The sequence below is a fragment of the Eleginops maclovinus genome, chromosome 12 (assembly GCF_036324505.1).
Source record: "Eleginops maclovinus isolate JMC-PN-2008 ecotype Puerto Natales chromosome 12, JC_Emac_rtc_rv5, whole genome shotgun sequence".
NCBI classification, from domain to species: Eukaryota; Metazoa; Chordata; class Actinopteri; order Perciformes; family Eleginopidae; genus Eleginops; species Eleginops maclovinus.
This window is the reverse complement of record NC_086360.1, coordinates 103,165-118,982: the sequence shown is the minus strand read 5'-3', so window position 1 is coordinate 118,982 and position 15,818 is coordinate 103,165. Positions and strand designations below refer to the sequence as shown.

The 15,818-nt window shown below is 40.3% G+C and overlaps 2 protein-coding genes across 5 annotated transcripts in view; one reads left to right on the top strand and one right to left on the bottom strand.

Moving 5' to 3' along the window:
- Window positions 1–8,943, bottom strand: part of top3b (DNA topoisomerase III beta) — a 32,894-nt gene extending 23,951 nt beyond the window's left edge. For all 4 annotated transcript variants that reach the window (XR_010166994.1, XR_010166995.1, XR_010166996.1 and 1 more), the window contains exon 1: window positions 8,750–8,943. Coding sequence is in view for 1 of the 4 variants with exons in the window: in XM_063897769.1 (XP_063753839.1) it covers window positions 8,750–8,819 (70 nt within the window). In the remaining 3 variants the exon portion in view is untranslated. The remainder of the gene's footprint in view (window positions 1–8,749) is intronic.
- Window positions 2,236–8,001, top strand: LOC134873871 (interleukin-25-like). The gene is made up of 3 exons (XM_063897770.1): window positions 2,236–2,390; window positions 4,274–4,449; window positions 6,383–8,001. Exons 1-3 carry the CDS (start codon window positions 2,376–2,378, stop codon window positions 6,609–6,611), a joined length of 420 nt encoding a protein of 139 aa, XP_063753840.1. The 5' UTR covers window positions 2,236–2,375; the 3' UTR covers window positions 6,612–8,001.
- Window positions 8,944–15,818: the final 6,875 nt, after the last annotated feature.

Here is a 15,818-nt window from a genome sequence, read left to right as displayed (position 1 = left end):
CACTATTCCTCTGATGTCCGGCTCCATCTCCGTCATTGTGATACGAAGGACAGCATGTACGTAGATGGCCACCTGTCAGACTGGATCTCAGCTTGGATTTGTTGATGGCCATGGTGAAGAAGGTCTTCTCACAAATGCGTGTGCTTCCGAATAAAAGAGACCATTCTGATAGCATGCTGGCGAAGTGCAGGGTATGTGGATGGGGAAAGTCCTTTGTAGAACTCGAGGAGATTCTTGTCACGATATGCTGCTCTGGCCTCGGAGCTCTCCTGCAGGTCGATGAGCTCAAACTGCATTTCTGCAGGCTCTTCCTCAGGGACACATGAGAAAGGATTTTGGAAAAGGTTGAATGCCTTCTTGTGGTCCCTGAAGTCAGAGAAGCGGTGGTTGAATTCCTCTGAGTTTTTTTATGAGGTTATGGTTCTTTTCTGAACGCAGGTGACGTAAAACGTGGCGCCCATCTGTGTGTCTCATATACGAGGGACTTGCAGGCGGGAAAATGGGTGAGATCTCCCCGTTTGAGCTGTCCCTGCAGCAGTTCAAGTTTTCGCTGGAAAGCTTTGACGTTGTCAAATAGTGTGGAAATGAGCTTCCCATGGCCCTGTAGCTTCAGATTAAGATCGCTGAGACAAGTATTCAGATCACTAAGGAACGCTAGGTCACAGAGCCTTTGTGTCACTTAACTGGGTCACATGTTGTCCTTTTGACTCTATGAACTTATTTCTTTCCTCAAGTTAAAAAAACGTTTCAGTGTGGCACCACTGCTCAGTCACCTGACGGCAGTGAAGTATATGACGTCACCAAAGACTGCCTCTGATTGCGCCAAAAAAGTCTTGAATTGGCAGTGATTCAGACCTCTGGACTTCAGAAAATTAACTATCTTCACAACTACATCCATGACATGTTTCATTCCAAGCGTCTGAACAGCGAGGGCTTCTTGGAGTATTATACAGTGGTATTTGATTAGTTTCTCACCTCCGTTGTTGGCCACTTTCTCAGAGAGCAGCGACACAGCACCTGTCTTTCTCCTGACCATTGCCGGTGCTCCATCTGTTGTGACACCGACCAGAGACGACAGGCTCACATTGTATTGTTCTCCGTGACTGTTCGGATGAAAATCAGCAATTGCGCTATATTGGAAATATTCGTGCCTTCATCCAGTGCGATAGAAAAAGCCCCCTTTCCTTGCCCCTCCCCACGTTGTCCCCGTTGCTCTTTCAGATTGTTGTCCATATCTTCGATTCGCCGTGTGACTGTCATTCCACAAACTTATGTCACAGAACTTTGTTTTTTGCTCCGGGCATACAATGTCGGCCACTTTCAAAATGCAGTCTCGCACAAATTCTCCGTCACTAAACGGCTTGCGCCGCCTGGCTATTTCGTGAGCTACCATGTAGCTAGCCTGTGTTACAGCTTCACCGGATTTAGCCAAATTTGTGAAAACTGACTGCTGTGCAGTGTAGCCTCTTTTAAGTTGTTCAAGCTTACTGGTGCGCTCCTGGCCGCTGAATTTATCGTAGCTTTTATGCTTGGTGTCGTAATGGCGTTTTATGTTGCAGTCCTTGTGCATTGCATTTATCTGCTTGCAGATCAGGCAAACGACTTTATCCGACCCGTTAGGTATGACAAAGTAAGCGTTTGTCCACTTATTTTGAAACTCCCTTTTCTAGAGAATATATCAATATTCACATGTGTGAATCAGGCCTGAGGGAAATTCTGGTATTACAGCTTTAATAAAGTGCAATCCTAATTAAATTATATCTTTTTTCTAATGCAACTGTAATAGAAGTGTTGGAAATCTATGGAATAAAAAGGTGCTTTGTTGTTTAGATATAATTTATGACACTACAGGAATAGAGGGGGGAAGAGAAACAAATGCCATCTGGGGCTATTTGTGAATTTTTCTAGTTAAAAAAAGCACTTTTATGGTATGGTAGGTTTCTGTGCATTGCCCTTTACTACACGGCTTAGTTGAATACTCCATTATGATTGGTCAATTCAGAACAAAAACTACACTTCCGTTACTCAAATTCAGGGCTACATTAGCTGATGAGTCAGACTTCTACAGGAGGTCAGAACAAGGCAGGAGCATGAGTGCATTTTCCATTAATTGACGGGGAAGTCATCCCTTAGTTACCGGGGGCAAATGTTACATGACTTCTTCTCTGAATAAAATTATTCTTTCAAGGTTGACTGCAAATAAAGGAACGTGGACGCAAACTATTAGGATGTGAACGGCAAGAGGGCAAATAAATAGAGGCAGATCCAGAGACAGGTCGCAGATCTACTCCCAACAGATACACGAAGACCAAAGAAACATCATTTAAAACCCAGAGCACCCAGGAGAAGCCCATCTCAAGTGATTCACTTCAGCCATGGAACAGCTCCAGGTAAGAACGTTGCCTTCATGTTAATGGTTGTGACGACGGACGTTTTTGACAGCAAGTTACTCTTAAAAGTAGAATATTTATGTTCTTAACGTATACGCTTAAACAATACGCAGCGAGAAGCCCACATTGACAGGCTTCTTAATTTAGGACATCGAGCCTACAGTATAATAATATAAGATTTATATAACGCGTTTCCTAATGCTCAAAGACGCTTTACATAAGATCATAACAGAAACAACAATAATATGAAAAAAAAAACAAGTCCTATTAAAAATGCGGAGTAAAATGGGGGGAGAGGAGTTTATTAGAGATTAAAAGCTAGAGTGAATAAGTGAGTTTTGAGAGATTGTTTGAAGGATCAAGAGTGTTGGCCTTTTGGATATATGCCCTGTTTAACTGTGAGGCTTATCCACTGAAGGTTCATGCAAGTTGCAACATTTAAAATTAACATTAAAACTAGTTATTTTAACACAATTCTTAGAAGTTCTAACAAATATCTTTATCATCAAGCTTAGTGCAGTGAGTTCCAAAATATGCAGCATCACTTTTCACAAACCCATCAAAGGGCAAAACAGTCATGTTAAGGCAAACGCTGCCTGTGAGGGCTGTGTATCGCATAGACAGCAGTCTGAGGCAGTCCGTCAGGTGTCTGTCGGTAAGGCGGCTCCTGTACTTTGACTTAATAATTTTCATCTGTGAAGACGCCACTTCACAGAAGTAAGTGGATCCAAAGTAGGCGCTCATTTTTAGTGCACATGCAGAAGGGGAAACTTTCGCGGACCCTCCAGCATGTTAGCTAACGTCCATTTTCCAGCGGGTCCGTCTGCGCCGCGTTACGTCTGCGCCGAGCAATCGCGGCCACTGTAGTCAATGCGTGCGATTCCACCAGACGCGCCACGTCGCGTTTCAGAAGCGTCCCAGAAGCGTGTCGACGCTGGGCTCCGCTATAAATACGCGGCTGGTCTATATTCGACTCTGCAGCTCTGTGATTTGTTGATGTGTGGTCAGTTCAGGGCCCAGGAGTGACAGAAGTTCATCCATCTGCTCTGCACTCATCCTAAAATATTGATGATGTCGTTGGCTGTCCAGCCTCAGCTCAGCCACAAGTACTACTAACTACTAACTACTACTACTACGTTGTAGAAGTACAAATGTCCAGGAAATATCACCAAGTCAACAATAACTGCGAGCCGTACACGGAACACGCTCCGCTACCCGGTGGGGTATGACGGCGTTTGGAGTTCGGAACAAAAACGCGGCGCAGACGGACCCGCTGGAATCACGGGGTAACTGTTAGCTTCCCTACCGTTACTTACCACTGCTATATATTCACGTTTGCGCTGCTACAGTTAACGGGCCGGCTCTCTTCTCGTATCTCATTGGTCAGTAGTCTACTCTTCTTTAATCGAATTGGTGACAATGCTACCTTCGCGATCGACCGTTTGGTGACCACTGCCTAAACTCACTTTAACTTATGTCAAAGTATGGCTTGATATCCTTGGAAATTGTTAACAATACCCTTGTTTCACACACCAAAATAATACTGTTTCTGTAGCGATCTGAGCACAAGCACATGTACAACAACTGAAGAATGAAATGGGCCAAAAATATAATTTATATCAAGAACTAGGCTTTTTTTTAATCAAAGAATAAGAAACATGATTACAAATCTTACCATATATTTGAGGTAAGTTTACTGTCAATGACAGTTTTAAAACCTTTTGGAAAGTACTTTGTTTGACAGCCTTTAATAAATAAATTAAATGCCAGTCAGAGAATCATTTGTAAAGCATTGTGATTAGAGCGAGATATGCACTATTTTCAGTTTGAGGAAAAAACTGATGCAGAGAAATCCAACTAACAGCAGAGTTGTGTGTGTGCAGCTGCTGCGGGTCTTCCTGCTGTGCCTCATGGCCCTGCACCAGAGTGTGGCCCTTCCGCTGAACAGCCAGTGTGTGGAGGAGTCCTTCTGCACATACAGCCTGCAGGACTACTACAGCCAGCTGGTAAACCTGCCCAGCCACATCAATGAGCGCAGCATCGCCACCTGGAGCTACGTGTGAGTGCACGACACCATTACTTTCATTAAGCTACAACACTCTATTCTCAACAGTCTTTCTGGAAGAGCCAATCAAATAATCCATTGGTTGGTTAACATAACTTTTAAAAATATGAATCAGTCTCTGAGGATGTTTCATATTGTTCTATTACTTGGGACAACCTAGACATGTCAACTTGAGAACTGGGTATTTTTTTCATGTCTAGAGCAAAAATGATCATCCTTTTCCGAGGAACACCATTGTCAATGAAATCTCCCTGTGCATTACAATGTTGATTGGACATTAGTTAATGACAAATTGCATTCCAGTAAATAGCAACCAGCTTTTTTTCAATATCCTTGCATTCAAAGAATCAAGGAGAATGTGGCACTGATGACACTGTGATAGAAGCAACAGCTGACTGAGCTGGGAGCAAAGTATTGGAGGAATATGGATGAGGAAAGAAAGCATCATAAAATGTAAATGGAACTGAAACTAATGATCACTCGAATTAAGGATTCATTTATCAATTGCCCTAAATCAACCATTCGTTGTGTCATTTCATTTTTTACAACAAAATAGGATGTCTTTGAATTAGGGATGCACCGATTGCGAAAAATTGTCGGCCAATGCCGATATTAAGAATAACATTTTTGCCGATGCCCGATGTTTTACTATGTAAACTGTAATGGTAGCACAATGAAGACTAAGGCAGCCTATCCCTTTAAGAGAGAGAGTGGGGGATACGTGTGTGCATGTGTAATCGTGAGAGAGAGGTTGAGCGAGCCATAGTAAGTTTCTGGAAGTTAACAGGAGTAGCAGCAAGTATAACAAAGTCACAAATATAAACAACGGCCTCCCAAGAACACGGAATGATGGATTTAATTTACCGATCCTGCAGACACCCGGTACACGGGGCAGAAGTCCTGCAGCATGCGCAGTGTGCAGCATCAGCTCCTCACAGAGGAGAGGAGAGGAGAGGAGAGGAGAGGAGAGGAGAGAGAGGAGAAGAGGAGAAGAGGAGACCCCCCCCCCCCCCCCCCCCGAATGATTTTAAAGTTACGGCAGACCCACAGTCACTGTTCTAATCCTTTAAAATTATGCCCTGACTTCAGATTTGGTCCGTCAGATTTAAAAACTACGATGCTAATGCGACTACTCCTGGTCACGTAGCAAAACATAAACATCGGCGACTGCCATCGGTGATATCACCTTATTTTACCGATGTGCCGATGGTGGTAAATAGGACTAACATCGGCCGATGCCGATGTCTCACCGATGCATCTGTGCATCCCTACTTTGAATGTATTGTATAGTTGACCCATAGCCTAAAAACCAAAAGCATTACATTGTATTCAAGACTAAACTAAGTAAAACAAACTCAATTGAAGTTTGAAGCAGGTCATTTTAAGAGTATTTGTTTATAATAAAAATGTATATTCGTACCTTTTCTTAGTGTAATAAGTATCAATAAATAGTACATTGTGTTCCCCTTTCTTCTACTAAGCCCACTTGACTGTGTATTCATTCTTACCATACTATTTTCCCTGCTTAATTTTGACCTCATCTGATGTATAAGCTCCATAATAATTATAAATATATTAAATATCAGTGATATTGCATTGCTATATTATTCAATTGCCGACAGCACACCATAGCATAATGACAATTGTGTAATTTCTCTTAAGACGAGACATGTCACTTTCAGATTCCTTGCACATGACAAACAATGACAAATAACTTTGAAGTGATGTGTATTTACTGCACATTTTCATGGTCTTTTTGTGGGCAATGATCATAGGGAATGATACTAGTCATGAACAGTATGAGTTGTTTGTTTGATTATTTGAACATCCCTGTGTATTACTGAAAACAGCTGCTAACAGACAGGATTGCAGGAATCCTGAGCACTAGATTAACCAATGACTGAATAAAGCCTGTCTGTGTCTCCAGGGAGAACATCGACCTGAACCGGGTACCTCAGGTCATCCATGAGGCCAGCTGCCACAGCAGCCACTCCTGCAGGGGGCTGGACAGTGCTTTTGGTCTTGAGACCATCCCTGTATCCCTGAGGATGCCTGTCCTCAGGAAGAACCCCAGCTGCTTCGCCTCAGCCAGCTACTCACTGGAGTTTGAGCTCATCACCATAGCGTGTATATGTGCCATCTCCAGGCATAGCTGAGCAGGAAGGGCTGATCGGCCAGTCACAACAATACATCATCAATGTATTGTTCCCTATATGGACATGGCCTCATCTTTTTTTGCTGACCTACATATTGTCATTTGTTTTAACATGCGTGTTTGTTTTCATGAGAAAGTCACCCAAATTTTAGCCAACATGATGCCAGAGCGTTCTTTCACAGCACCTAAGAATGAACATGTCACTTCCCTGTCACATGTCCCCTCGTCTGCTCTCTTTGTCAGACTCACAGAGCAGGATTTGGGGCTAGTAACTTCAGATTAAACCCCGGGTCTTCAGTACTAAGACTGTGGTTCCCTTCTTAATGGGATAGCTGGAGCCTTATGCTGCACACCTGACCTTTCCGGATCAGGTGATGTTCAAGATTGGTGCATGGCTCCAGACACGGTATTAGGAGGTCAAGAGTGTCCAGAGACAAATATTTATTATTTATGCCTTATTCTATTAGCTGCAAGCCTGGTGGGTTAAAACAGTCTAGGGAGAAAATAAAAACATATCTCAGAGTGGTGAACAGTAGAATGCACTTAAAATGTAAATGTTTGGCAATTTAATGCTAGTAAATATTCCTTGTCTTCTTTAAAGAAAAAAGGATAGGAAGAATAAGAAGAAAAAATAAAAAGCTGCGTTCAAGCAACAAATTAATTAAATGTTATACACATATCAATTTACTTTTACTCAAGATAAGTCGACATAATATTAACCGGTTAATTTAAGCATTACCTAGGGGTTTATTTTGCCACCTGTCCTTCCTGTATTTGGCCTCTTAAAATATGTTGCTTTTAGATTGGATTAAGTGTTAAACGTGTTTGTGTTTTGCCTTGTATTTAGATACATTATTGAATGCTGTTTATTTGTAAAATATGAATATTGTCTATTTTTCAATCTTTGTGATTGGTCATGCACTGCAAACTCCGCTCCTTTTATGTGAACCCAGTCATAGTTCATCAGCATTGTAGGCATTGTTTTTGTTGGGGTTAGTGAAGCCAGACAAAGAAAGATATCCTGGGAACTGGCTTCAGAGAAGAGGAAACAGGTGCAGGTGAGGTAATGCTGAGGATAGGTGTTTTTACCTTTGCTGACAGGCCAGAAAGTTTGGAAGAATATTGGTCAAATGGGCGTAAAATCTACAGCTCCATGGTGGGCACATTTTTGGTTAAACTGAGAGTCAAGAGATTGAATAGTAAAGACAAAACAGTGGAAACATAAAGTGGCTATGAATTATAGCTTATATGTTGTGACTTTGCACTGTCATTAAAGATCCTTAACACTGAAAAAAAACAAATCCAGTCAAAATGTCTGAATATATTTTAAAGAATTAAACATGTATATGCATTATTGTGCTATTATATTATCATTTCTTATCCGTGGCATAAAACGGTCTTCAAGTGACAATAAAATAATTTTGAAATGATGTCTGGGACAATGCCCTTTTTCAGCAGGAATATGTGTTCAAGTGTGCAGGAGCTTCTTCTTTTTTTATTGCAGGTTGACATGCATGGTTTCTGTGGATTATTTTGTATTTGTATACAATAACTTCTGTGCGCATTGAGAAATAATTGTGTGGAGAATCACAAAATACACTTACGAATTCGTTTGAGTGCAAATGGCTATTGAGACTGATTTAAATCCACCAATGGCCCCTTATCCCGTTACCACGTTATCGACAATAGTAGTATTTTAATTGACTCTGTTTGAGTTAATATTGTATATGCATTATGGTCGGAGCATTAGGTTGGCGCAGACTGTCTAGAAGTGTTTGTTGATTAATGAGCCTGCATATATGTCGTTAATATTAAGCACATGATGCAGCTTGTTCAGAGAGAGAGAGTAATGAGGAAACGGCTGCTTATTGGCGGTCAGAGTTTCTGGCTCTGAGTGATTTAGAACCCTCGCGTTGGTTTGGACCCGCCAGCCCTTGATTAAGAAGAATTTTCCAACATTTCTCTTAGTGAAAGGATGGTTCTTGTTGTAGACAGCTTCGGGGATACCGTCAATTACACAGTATCACTCACACTACACTGTTCACACTTTCAATCAGCTAAACAAGTTACTTGACACTGCTAATTTAAAAGCACTGTGTTCATCAACAAAGACACATGTTCAACACATGTGCAACTCACCTTTAGACAGGATTTTGGCAATGGACTGAGCCAGGGACGGCTTCTCCGCCACCATCAGGACAGTCCTCATTGTGACTGCCACTTAACGAACAAATGATTAAGAAAACCAGTTACTTTCCATATAAGTGTTTCCTAAATGGCTAGTCAAGCACAGCGGCCATGACAGTTTACGCAGGGTTGTTCTTCTTCTTCTTTGTTGACTTTTTGGCAGGTTGCAGCCGTTTCATATAAGGTTAACACCGCCACCTACTGTTCCGGAGACATTTGAGAGGTCCCTGAAATACTGTACTTCATTAGGTTTATAAAGTTATATGACATTAATAATTTACCCATAAGAACCTGGACCCATTTCTACTTAAAGGGAAATTAAGGGAAATTATTAAAATTTCTGACATTGTTTTTACCTAGTGTTAGATCTCTGAAAAGTTACACATCAGGCGTTAAAAGGTAAAGTTATTATTTTTATATATTTTTAATAATTACAAAAATTCAGATGAATCCTTTGTTTGAATTACTTTCAATATTCTTTGAGTTTACCAATATCGAATATATTAACTTAATATATTTGAATCAGTTAAACTAACTGAGCAGATCATAATCATATTTCTTATTGTGACATATATGTCACTGGATTTTCTGAGACATTTGTAGGTTAAAGTCCCGATGTGACATCAATGTCTGACTGTAAATTCTCTTTATTTGACCACTAGATGGGAATAGAGGACAGGGAATAATCCAGTCCCATCATTTTCAGAGGTTTTTATTTTCACTCTCTATTTTGCTGTCGTCAGTTACAGTGTTATTTAGTCATTATTCAATCAGCAACGACGTGGGGAAATGACCAGTATGCAGTGATGCCATGATGTCAGTTTGAACTTCACTATTCACCGTCAGTGAAATCACAGCTGTGCTTGCAATCGTTCATCCGTCAATCTGTTCCCTTCTCCTCCTTATAGGCCTATTATAGGTCACTGAGTGCAAGGAAAACATAAATATGTATACTATATTTGTGACTTTTTGTGGGGAAAATAAAAAAAAGTCACAATGATAAAGCTTAACCCTAGACCCAAAATGAAACCCACATTACAACTGTAGCCTAACCCTAAAATTGCCCAAAATCTTTGGCCCTGATCAAACTTTCACAAAATGTACTAAATTGGTAAGGGGAATGTATGTTTTTGTGAGATATCCACAGAAAGCAGTAAGTTTGTCAAATAAAAATGTGGAATTGGGGATCTATTACAGCTTCTTATGCCACTGCATTCTGTGGTAGCAGCAAGCTTGCTGACATTCCACGAATCAACCCTTTTGCTCACAGTTTTGTGTGAGTAATATGGCCCAGAACTTTTGTCCCAATAAAAGTTGATCGCCATTATTTCCTGTATGTCTCTAAAAAAATATGATCTTGGACCTGCACGAGAGCAAACTATCAACATTAGGTCAACTTGTTTTTATATATATGTGTTCCATCAGCGTCACTCAGAAACCTCGTCATCTGTCCCACCAGACTTTGTCATTGATTTTTACTGGATGACAAATCCTGGAGGTACAGTACGACAGGCGTTCCTTTCTATGTGACCCTGGTCCGGTTCTGATTCCTGTTTAGTATTTCATTCATTGAGACGCCCACAAAAGCTGCTTCCTCAATGCTAAGTGGAGGAGCTCCTGTATATGAGGCTGCACAACTCCTCTCCACAAAACTATGCAAACAGTAGTGGCCAGCGGCGTTGCTATGGCGACACAATCCCATTTGCCTCCCCGACGCCAGATCCATCCCGAATGGTACTCAGATAAGCTCAGACCTTGAGCTGCAGGAAGGGTGTGGATCACATGCACATGTGGCAAGTATGCAGCATACCTATCATGTGAGACTCTTTATAGCAGCATGCAGGGAAACACATCATCAAGTTTGAATAATTACACACAATCATATGTTTTACACACACATTATTCATTCTTTAATACAAAAAAAAACAACAACATTGTACCCATCTTAATGATTGTGGGATCACTTCAAGGAGGCCAGAAGCATTAAGAGAATTAACAGACGATCAGACATGTAACAACTCTGGGTTACTTAACATTTTGAGGAGAAAATAAGAGTGAACAGTACAATTATTTCCAACAGTTTTTTTCACTGATCATCACCCAGCACCCATGAGTTATTGCTAACAAATTAAGAGAACAGAAACATAAAACAAAACCCACTTCTATTTTCGTATTGAAAACTGCTATGATCAATCGTTTTACATATACAATTTCATCAAATGACTTTGTGTAATACAACTAGGTGAGTCACTTTTGTAAGTCACAGAGGTTCAAGCTGCAGTCAAATGATATGCGGGAAAACGGCTCGGTGCTGAGATTGCTGTTGTTTCTCTGGAAAGAGCTGTCCATCCCAAATAGGTGAAGTGCAAATGTTGCTTGAAGCTCAAATTTGTCGACGAACACGGTGCTCAACATTCAAATTATTTGTACTTTGACCTGTACATTGCTGACCATTAGATACACAACCAATCAGAAGACAGCTGTGTGTGAACTAGCCCGTGGGGTAACCATACCGAACCTTTTTTTTTTTTTTTTTTTTGTTACATCAAGGCTCGGTTCCCAACCTCGCAGTGAGCAAAGAGTAAGTGGCGTGTCATGTGAAAGCAGCATTATCTCTAACTCTGCAGTTCCCTTTAGCTCCTTTCAGCTGTTAAGCATCTTTCACTTCACTTTCTTATTCACTAAATGCTGGTTTACCAAATAGCAAAGAGTACCTTGTGAACATAAGATAATTTAGCAGCTAAAGAGACAGATAGTAAAGATACTCATTCATCAGGGGGACACAACTCCAAAAGAGTGTTGCTCTGTGTGTGCTGAATGTGTAAATATGCAACATTTTGATAACATGTAAGCTACAACAACGTATGGTTTACCACCACAGCCTTTCCATCTTCATCCATGTTTGTCTGTGAATTTGGGAGTATTCTTGAGTTTGTTGTTAAAGTCTAGATTTTTGACAGTTCATTTGTACAGTATGGTTCTGTTGTTCCTTGCTGAGGGGGTAGTTCTGCAATCCATGTGATGATGAGGTAGTTAAGTTGGTAAACTTTTTTCCTCTTCCCATGTTCTGATTGAAGGTGGATGCAGTTGAAGGCTGTCTGCTGTGTGTAAGAAGACAGAGTAATTGAGAGAGGTAACTAGGATAATACACTGCATGCAGTTTGTGCGGCAGCAGGATTAAAAACATACATTGCATTGTTCAAGTAAAGAATATCTGATTTAGCCCCGGTTGGGCGGCTTAAGGCCCAAATCATTATGTTTCTTTGTGTTGCATGCACAACACACGATCTGAATCCGAAAATCAGGGCCTCCTGTGGCCCAACGGGGTAAATCAGTCATAAATTAAGGTTTTGAGAAAACATAAAATGTGCACAAACATTCCTTATTTATATTCATAGTAAAATGTACACAACAATCCGTCAAATTAAACAACAGAACGTACTTTGTAATTTTGAAAACTGATTTTTTCCTTAGCGTCCCAAATTCATTTTTAATACAGATGCTAGAGGGCGCTCACAGAACATAATTTGAGAGGAAATCAATGTGAAGCAGTTGTAGTACAAAGTAGGAATGTAACGAGGGCAATTATAACAAAACAATAGGGTTCAAATCTAAAATATGTCAAATGCCAAAATAAGGTATTGATGGTGTGATTTCACCAGGTTCTAGATGGGTGCATATTGATATGTATAACTTTAAATCAGCAGTACAGTTAACTTCATGTGAATGGTTAACTAAGTTGTTGCATGAATTGAAATATCAGACATAAATCCCATTATTGAACAGTATGTCCCATAATGTCTTTAAATCAGAGAGTTCAAATGATTTTAATCCACAGAGGGAAGAAAGAAGCCTCCCAAAGGCCAGAGGTGGGAGTAACTAAGTAGATTTACTCAAGAAGTACAATTTTGAGGTACTTACCAGTATACTTTACTCGAGTATTTCCATTTTATGCTACTTTGTACTTATACTCCAGTACAATTCAGAGGTAAATGGTGTACTTTTGCTCCACTACATTTGTTTAATCCCTTTAGTTACTTTACAGATCTGGATTAATGATGGTAAATATAATCAGCCCTTAAATCAGACTTTAGTTCACCTGCAGTAAATCCAGCAGCTACCCTGCAGTATACGAAGCCATTAAAACTAGCTGCACCTTCACCAGCTCTGAGAACACTTTAATGATCAATCATTATAAAACATATCAGAGATATTATTATGAAATGGACCAATCAAACAATGACTACTTTTACTGTCGCTACTTTAAGTACATTTAGATGAGAGTACTTTCTACTTTTACTGGAGGAACATTTAGAATGCAGGACTTTTACTGTGACAGAGTATTCCTACACTCTGGTATTTCTACTCAAATACAAGACCTGAGTACTTGTACTTTTACTCAAATACAAGATCAAATACTTCTCCCACCTCTGTCAAACGCTGCGGCACGTGCACTCTCTGCTGCAGATAGTTTTTTTTCACAGAGGGCCACATACAGGAAAACCTAGGGCTGGGCCCCTCACTAGAGGTCAAGTATATTGCCTCATAAGTTAAGTTATACCATAGCAAATTCAATCAAATGTAGGTCAATATTCCTGATACCTGAATATGTTTTAAGTAAAAAAAGAACCTACATCACATCCATAGGGTTTCATTTATATTGTTACAGAAATAATGTTACAAGCTTGTTATGTTTATATATTTTTGGGCTTTTTTTTTATCAACTAAGATTTGTTAGAAAAATGTTCTCAACTTTAATTGAATGAATTTAGTTAACACACAAATTCTACTGTGTAATATATGTACAGTATTTAGGAGGTACAATATAAGACAAGGGGAAGCTTCAGGTGTGGGCCATATATAATAATCAATAAAGAAAGACTGTCACTCTTCAATTCCTCCTACCGTCCTCCAAAATGTTGATATTGAACAAAAAACTCCCCAAAGACTGATCATGATAACTACAGTTGTGGTCAAAAGTTTACATACGCTTGTAAAGAACATAAGAGAAGAGAAGAGAAGAGAAGATAATAAGTACTTTATTAATCCCAAACTGGGGCAAAAAACAAGGCATTGCACATAAATTAAGAAATTAAAAAGTAGAAATAAACAATTTCTAAAATATAACCATCTCCATATAGAAATATCGGATACAATCTTAGACTCAGCCACAAACGCTACAATGGGAAAGTCAAAGGAGCTCAGAAAAGATCTGAAAAAGCAGATAATTGACTTGAACATGTCAGAAAAGTCACTTAGAGACATTTCAAAGAAGCTACAAGTCCCACGACCAAGTGTGCAAACAATTGTTTGGAGGTATCAAGTGCATGGCACAGTTCTGTCACTGCCACAATCAGGAAGAAAACGCACAGTATCAGCTGTTACTGAGAGGAAATTGCTCAGGATGGTCAAGAGTCAACCGAGAATCATCAAAAAGTAAGTCTGCAATGAAGTAGAAGCTGCTGGAACACAGGAGTCACAGCTGTTCCAACAGGACAAAGGCCACAGACACACATACAAAGTGATAAAAGAATGGTTTAATCAGGCCAGAATTAAGGTAGAATGGATTCCCAAAGTCCTGGCCTAAGCCCCATTGAGAACATGTGGACAGTGCTGAAAAAAAAAGTTGATGTCAAAAAGCCAACATATTTAGCTGACCTGCACTGATTCTAGAGGAGTAGTCTAAGACTCAACCAGAAGCTTGCCCGAAGCCTGTGGATGGCTATCAAAGGCGCCTAATTGGGGGGAAAATGGCCAAGGGACATGAAACCAAATATTAGCATTGCTGTATGTAGATTTTTGACCCAGCAGATTTTATCATATTTTCAGAAGACCCAAAATAATGGGTTGCAGGGGGCACTACTTCAGACTTTCTACGACTCTGTGGTGGCATCAGCCATCTCCTATTGTGTGGTCTGCTGGGGCTGCAGCATCACGGCTTCTGACAGGAAGCAAAAGAACAGACTGATAAGGAAGGCCAGCTCTGTCCTGGGGAATCCTCTGGACACTGTAGAGTTGGTGGGAGACAGGGGAATGGCAGCCAAGCTGTCCTCCCTGCTGGACACTGTGTCCCACACCCTCCGCACTGTGCAGCTCCTTCAGTTACAGGCTGCAACCGCGGTGTCTCACAGAGAGATACCACAGGTCCTTCCTTCCTGCAGCAGTCAGACTCTATCACCATCATGGCCCCTGGTAGACCCCACACATATAACACTGATTATAACACCCCCTGTTTTGTTAATAACTGTGCAATGTTTACCTGGCTGCTATACCTCAAAAAGGTTTTCTGAGGTCTATTTTTGTGGATTTTGTAAATTGTGTAATTGTTGTTTATTTTTGTATCTTAGGTGTAATATTATTAAGCTATCTTTGGCTCTTTTTGCTGTACAAATGAAAATGTCTCCTCTGTGGAACGAATAAAGGTAGGCCTATTTTGACTCTGATTCTGATTATGTAAACTTTTAACCACAATTTTATATGGAAATGCTCTAAAGGGGGGAGTTCACCTCCATGCTGCAATCAAATAATTTCTATTATGAATGTGTGCTAAAGGGAGAATTAAACAGAGGATCTCAATTGTCAAATCTCAATATTGTATAATTGGAATTTGATTTATGCTTATCTGGATGTGAATCAAGTGAATACTTGACACTTCCACTGTATGAGACTGTTGTTTCTATTCAGGATGGTGTTCTACATTTAAAATCCATGTCCAAATAGCTCTGGATTAAGCCGCCAAACAGTGTGAGTGAAAGCTGTGTGGGTCTCGAAATCCTTCAGAGTGGAGAGCCCGGCTTTTGAGCTAATAAGAGGTTACAATATAATATTTGTACCACCCTGTCTTTGGAAGAATATGTTTGACTTTGTCTCCTTATGTTTGTTTAAAGATCCCTTTGTATGTGTTGTGGTTGTGTTGTCATCTGTCAGTCACCATCACCTGAGGACAGAAGATATCAGATTTATTTTAAGTGCTAATTTTATGTGTGTGTGTGTGTGTGTGTGTGTGTGTGTGTGTGTGTGT

What these genes read in the sequence shown, in the direction of transcription:
- LOC134873871 (XM_063897770.1), top strand. An exon ending in ATCGCCACCTGGAGCTACGT is followed by an intron (nt 4,450 to 6,382) that starts GTGAGTGCACGA and finishes CTGTGTCTCCAG; the next exon opens with GGAGAACATCGACCTGAACC.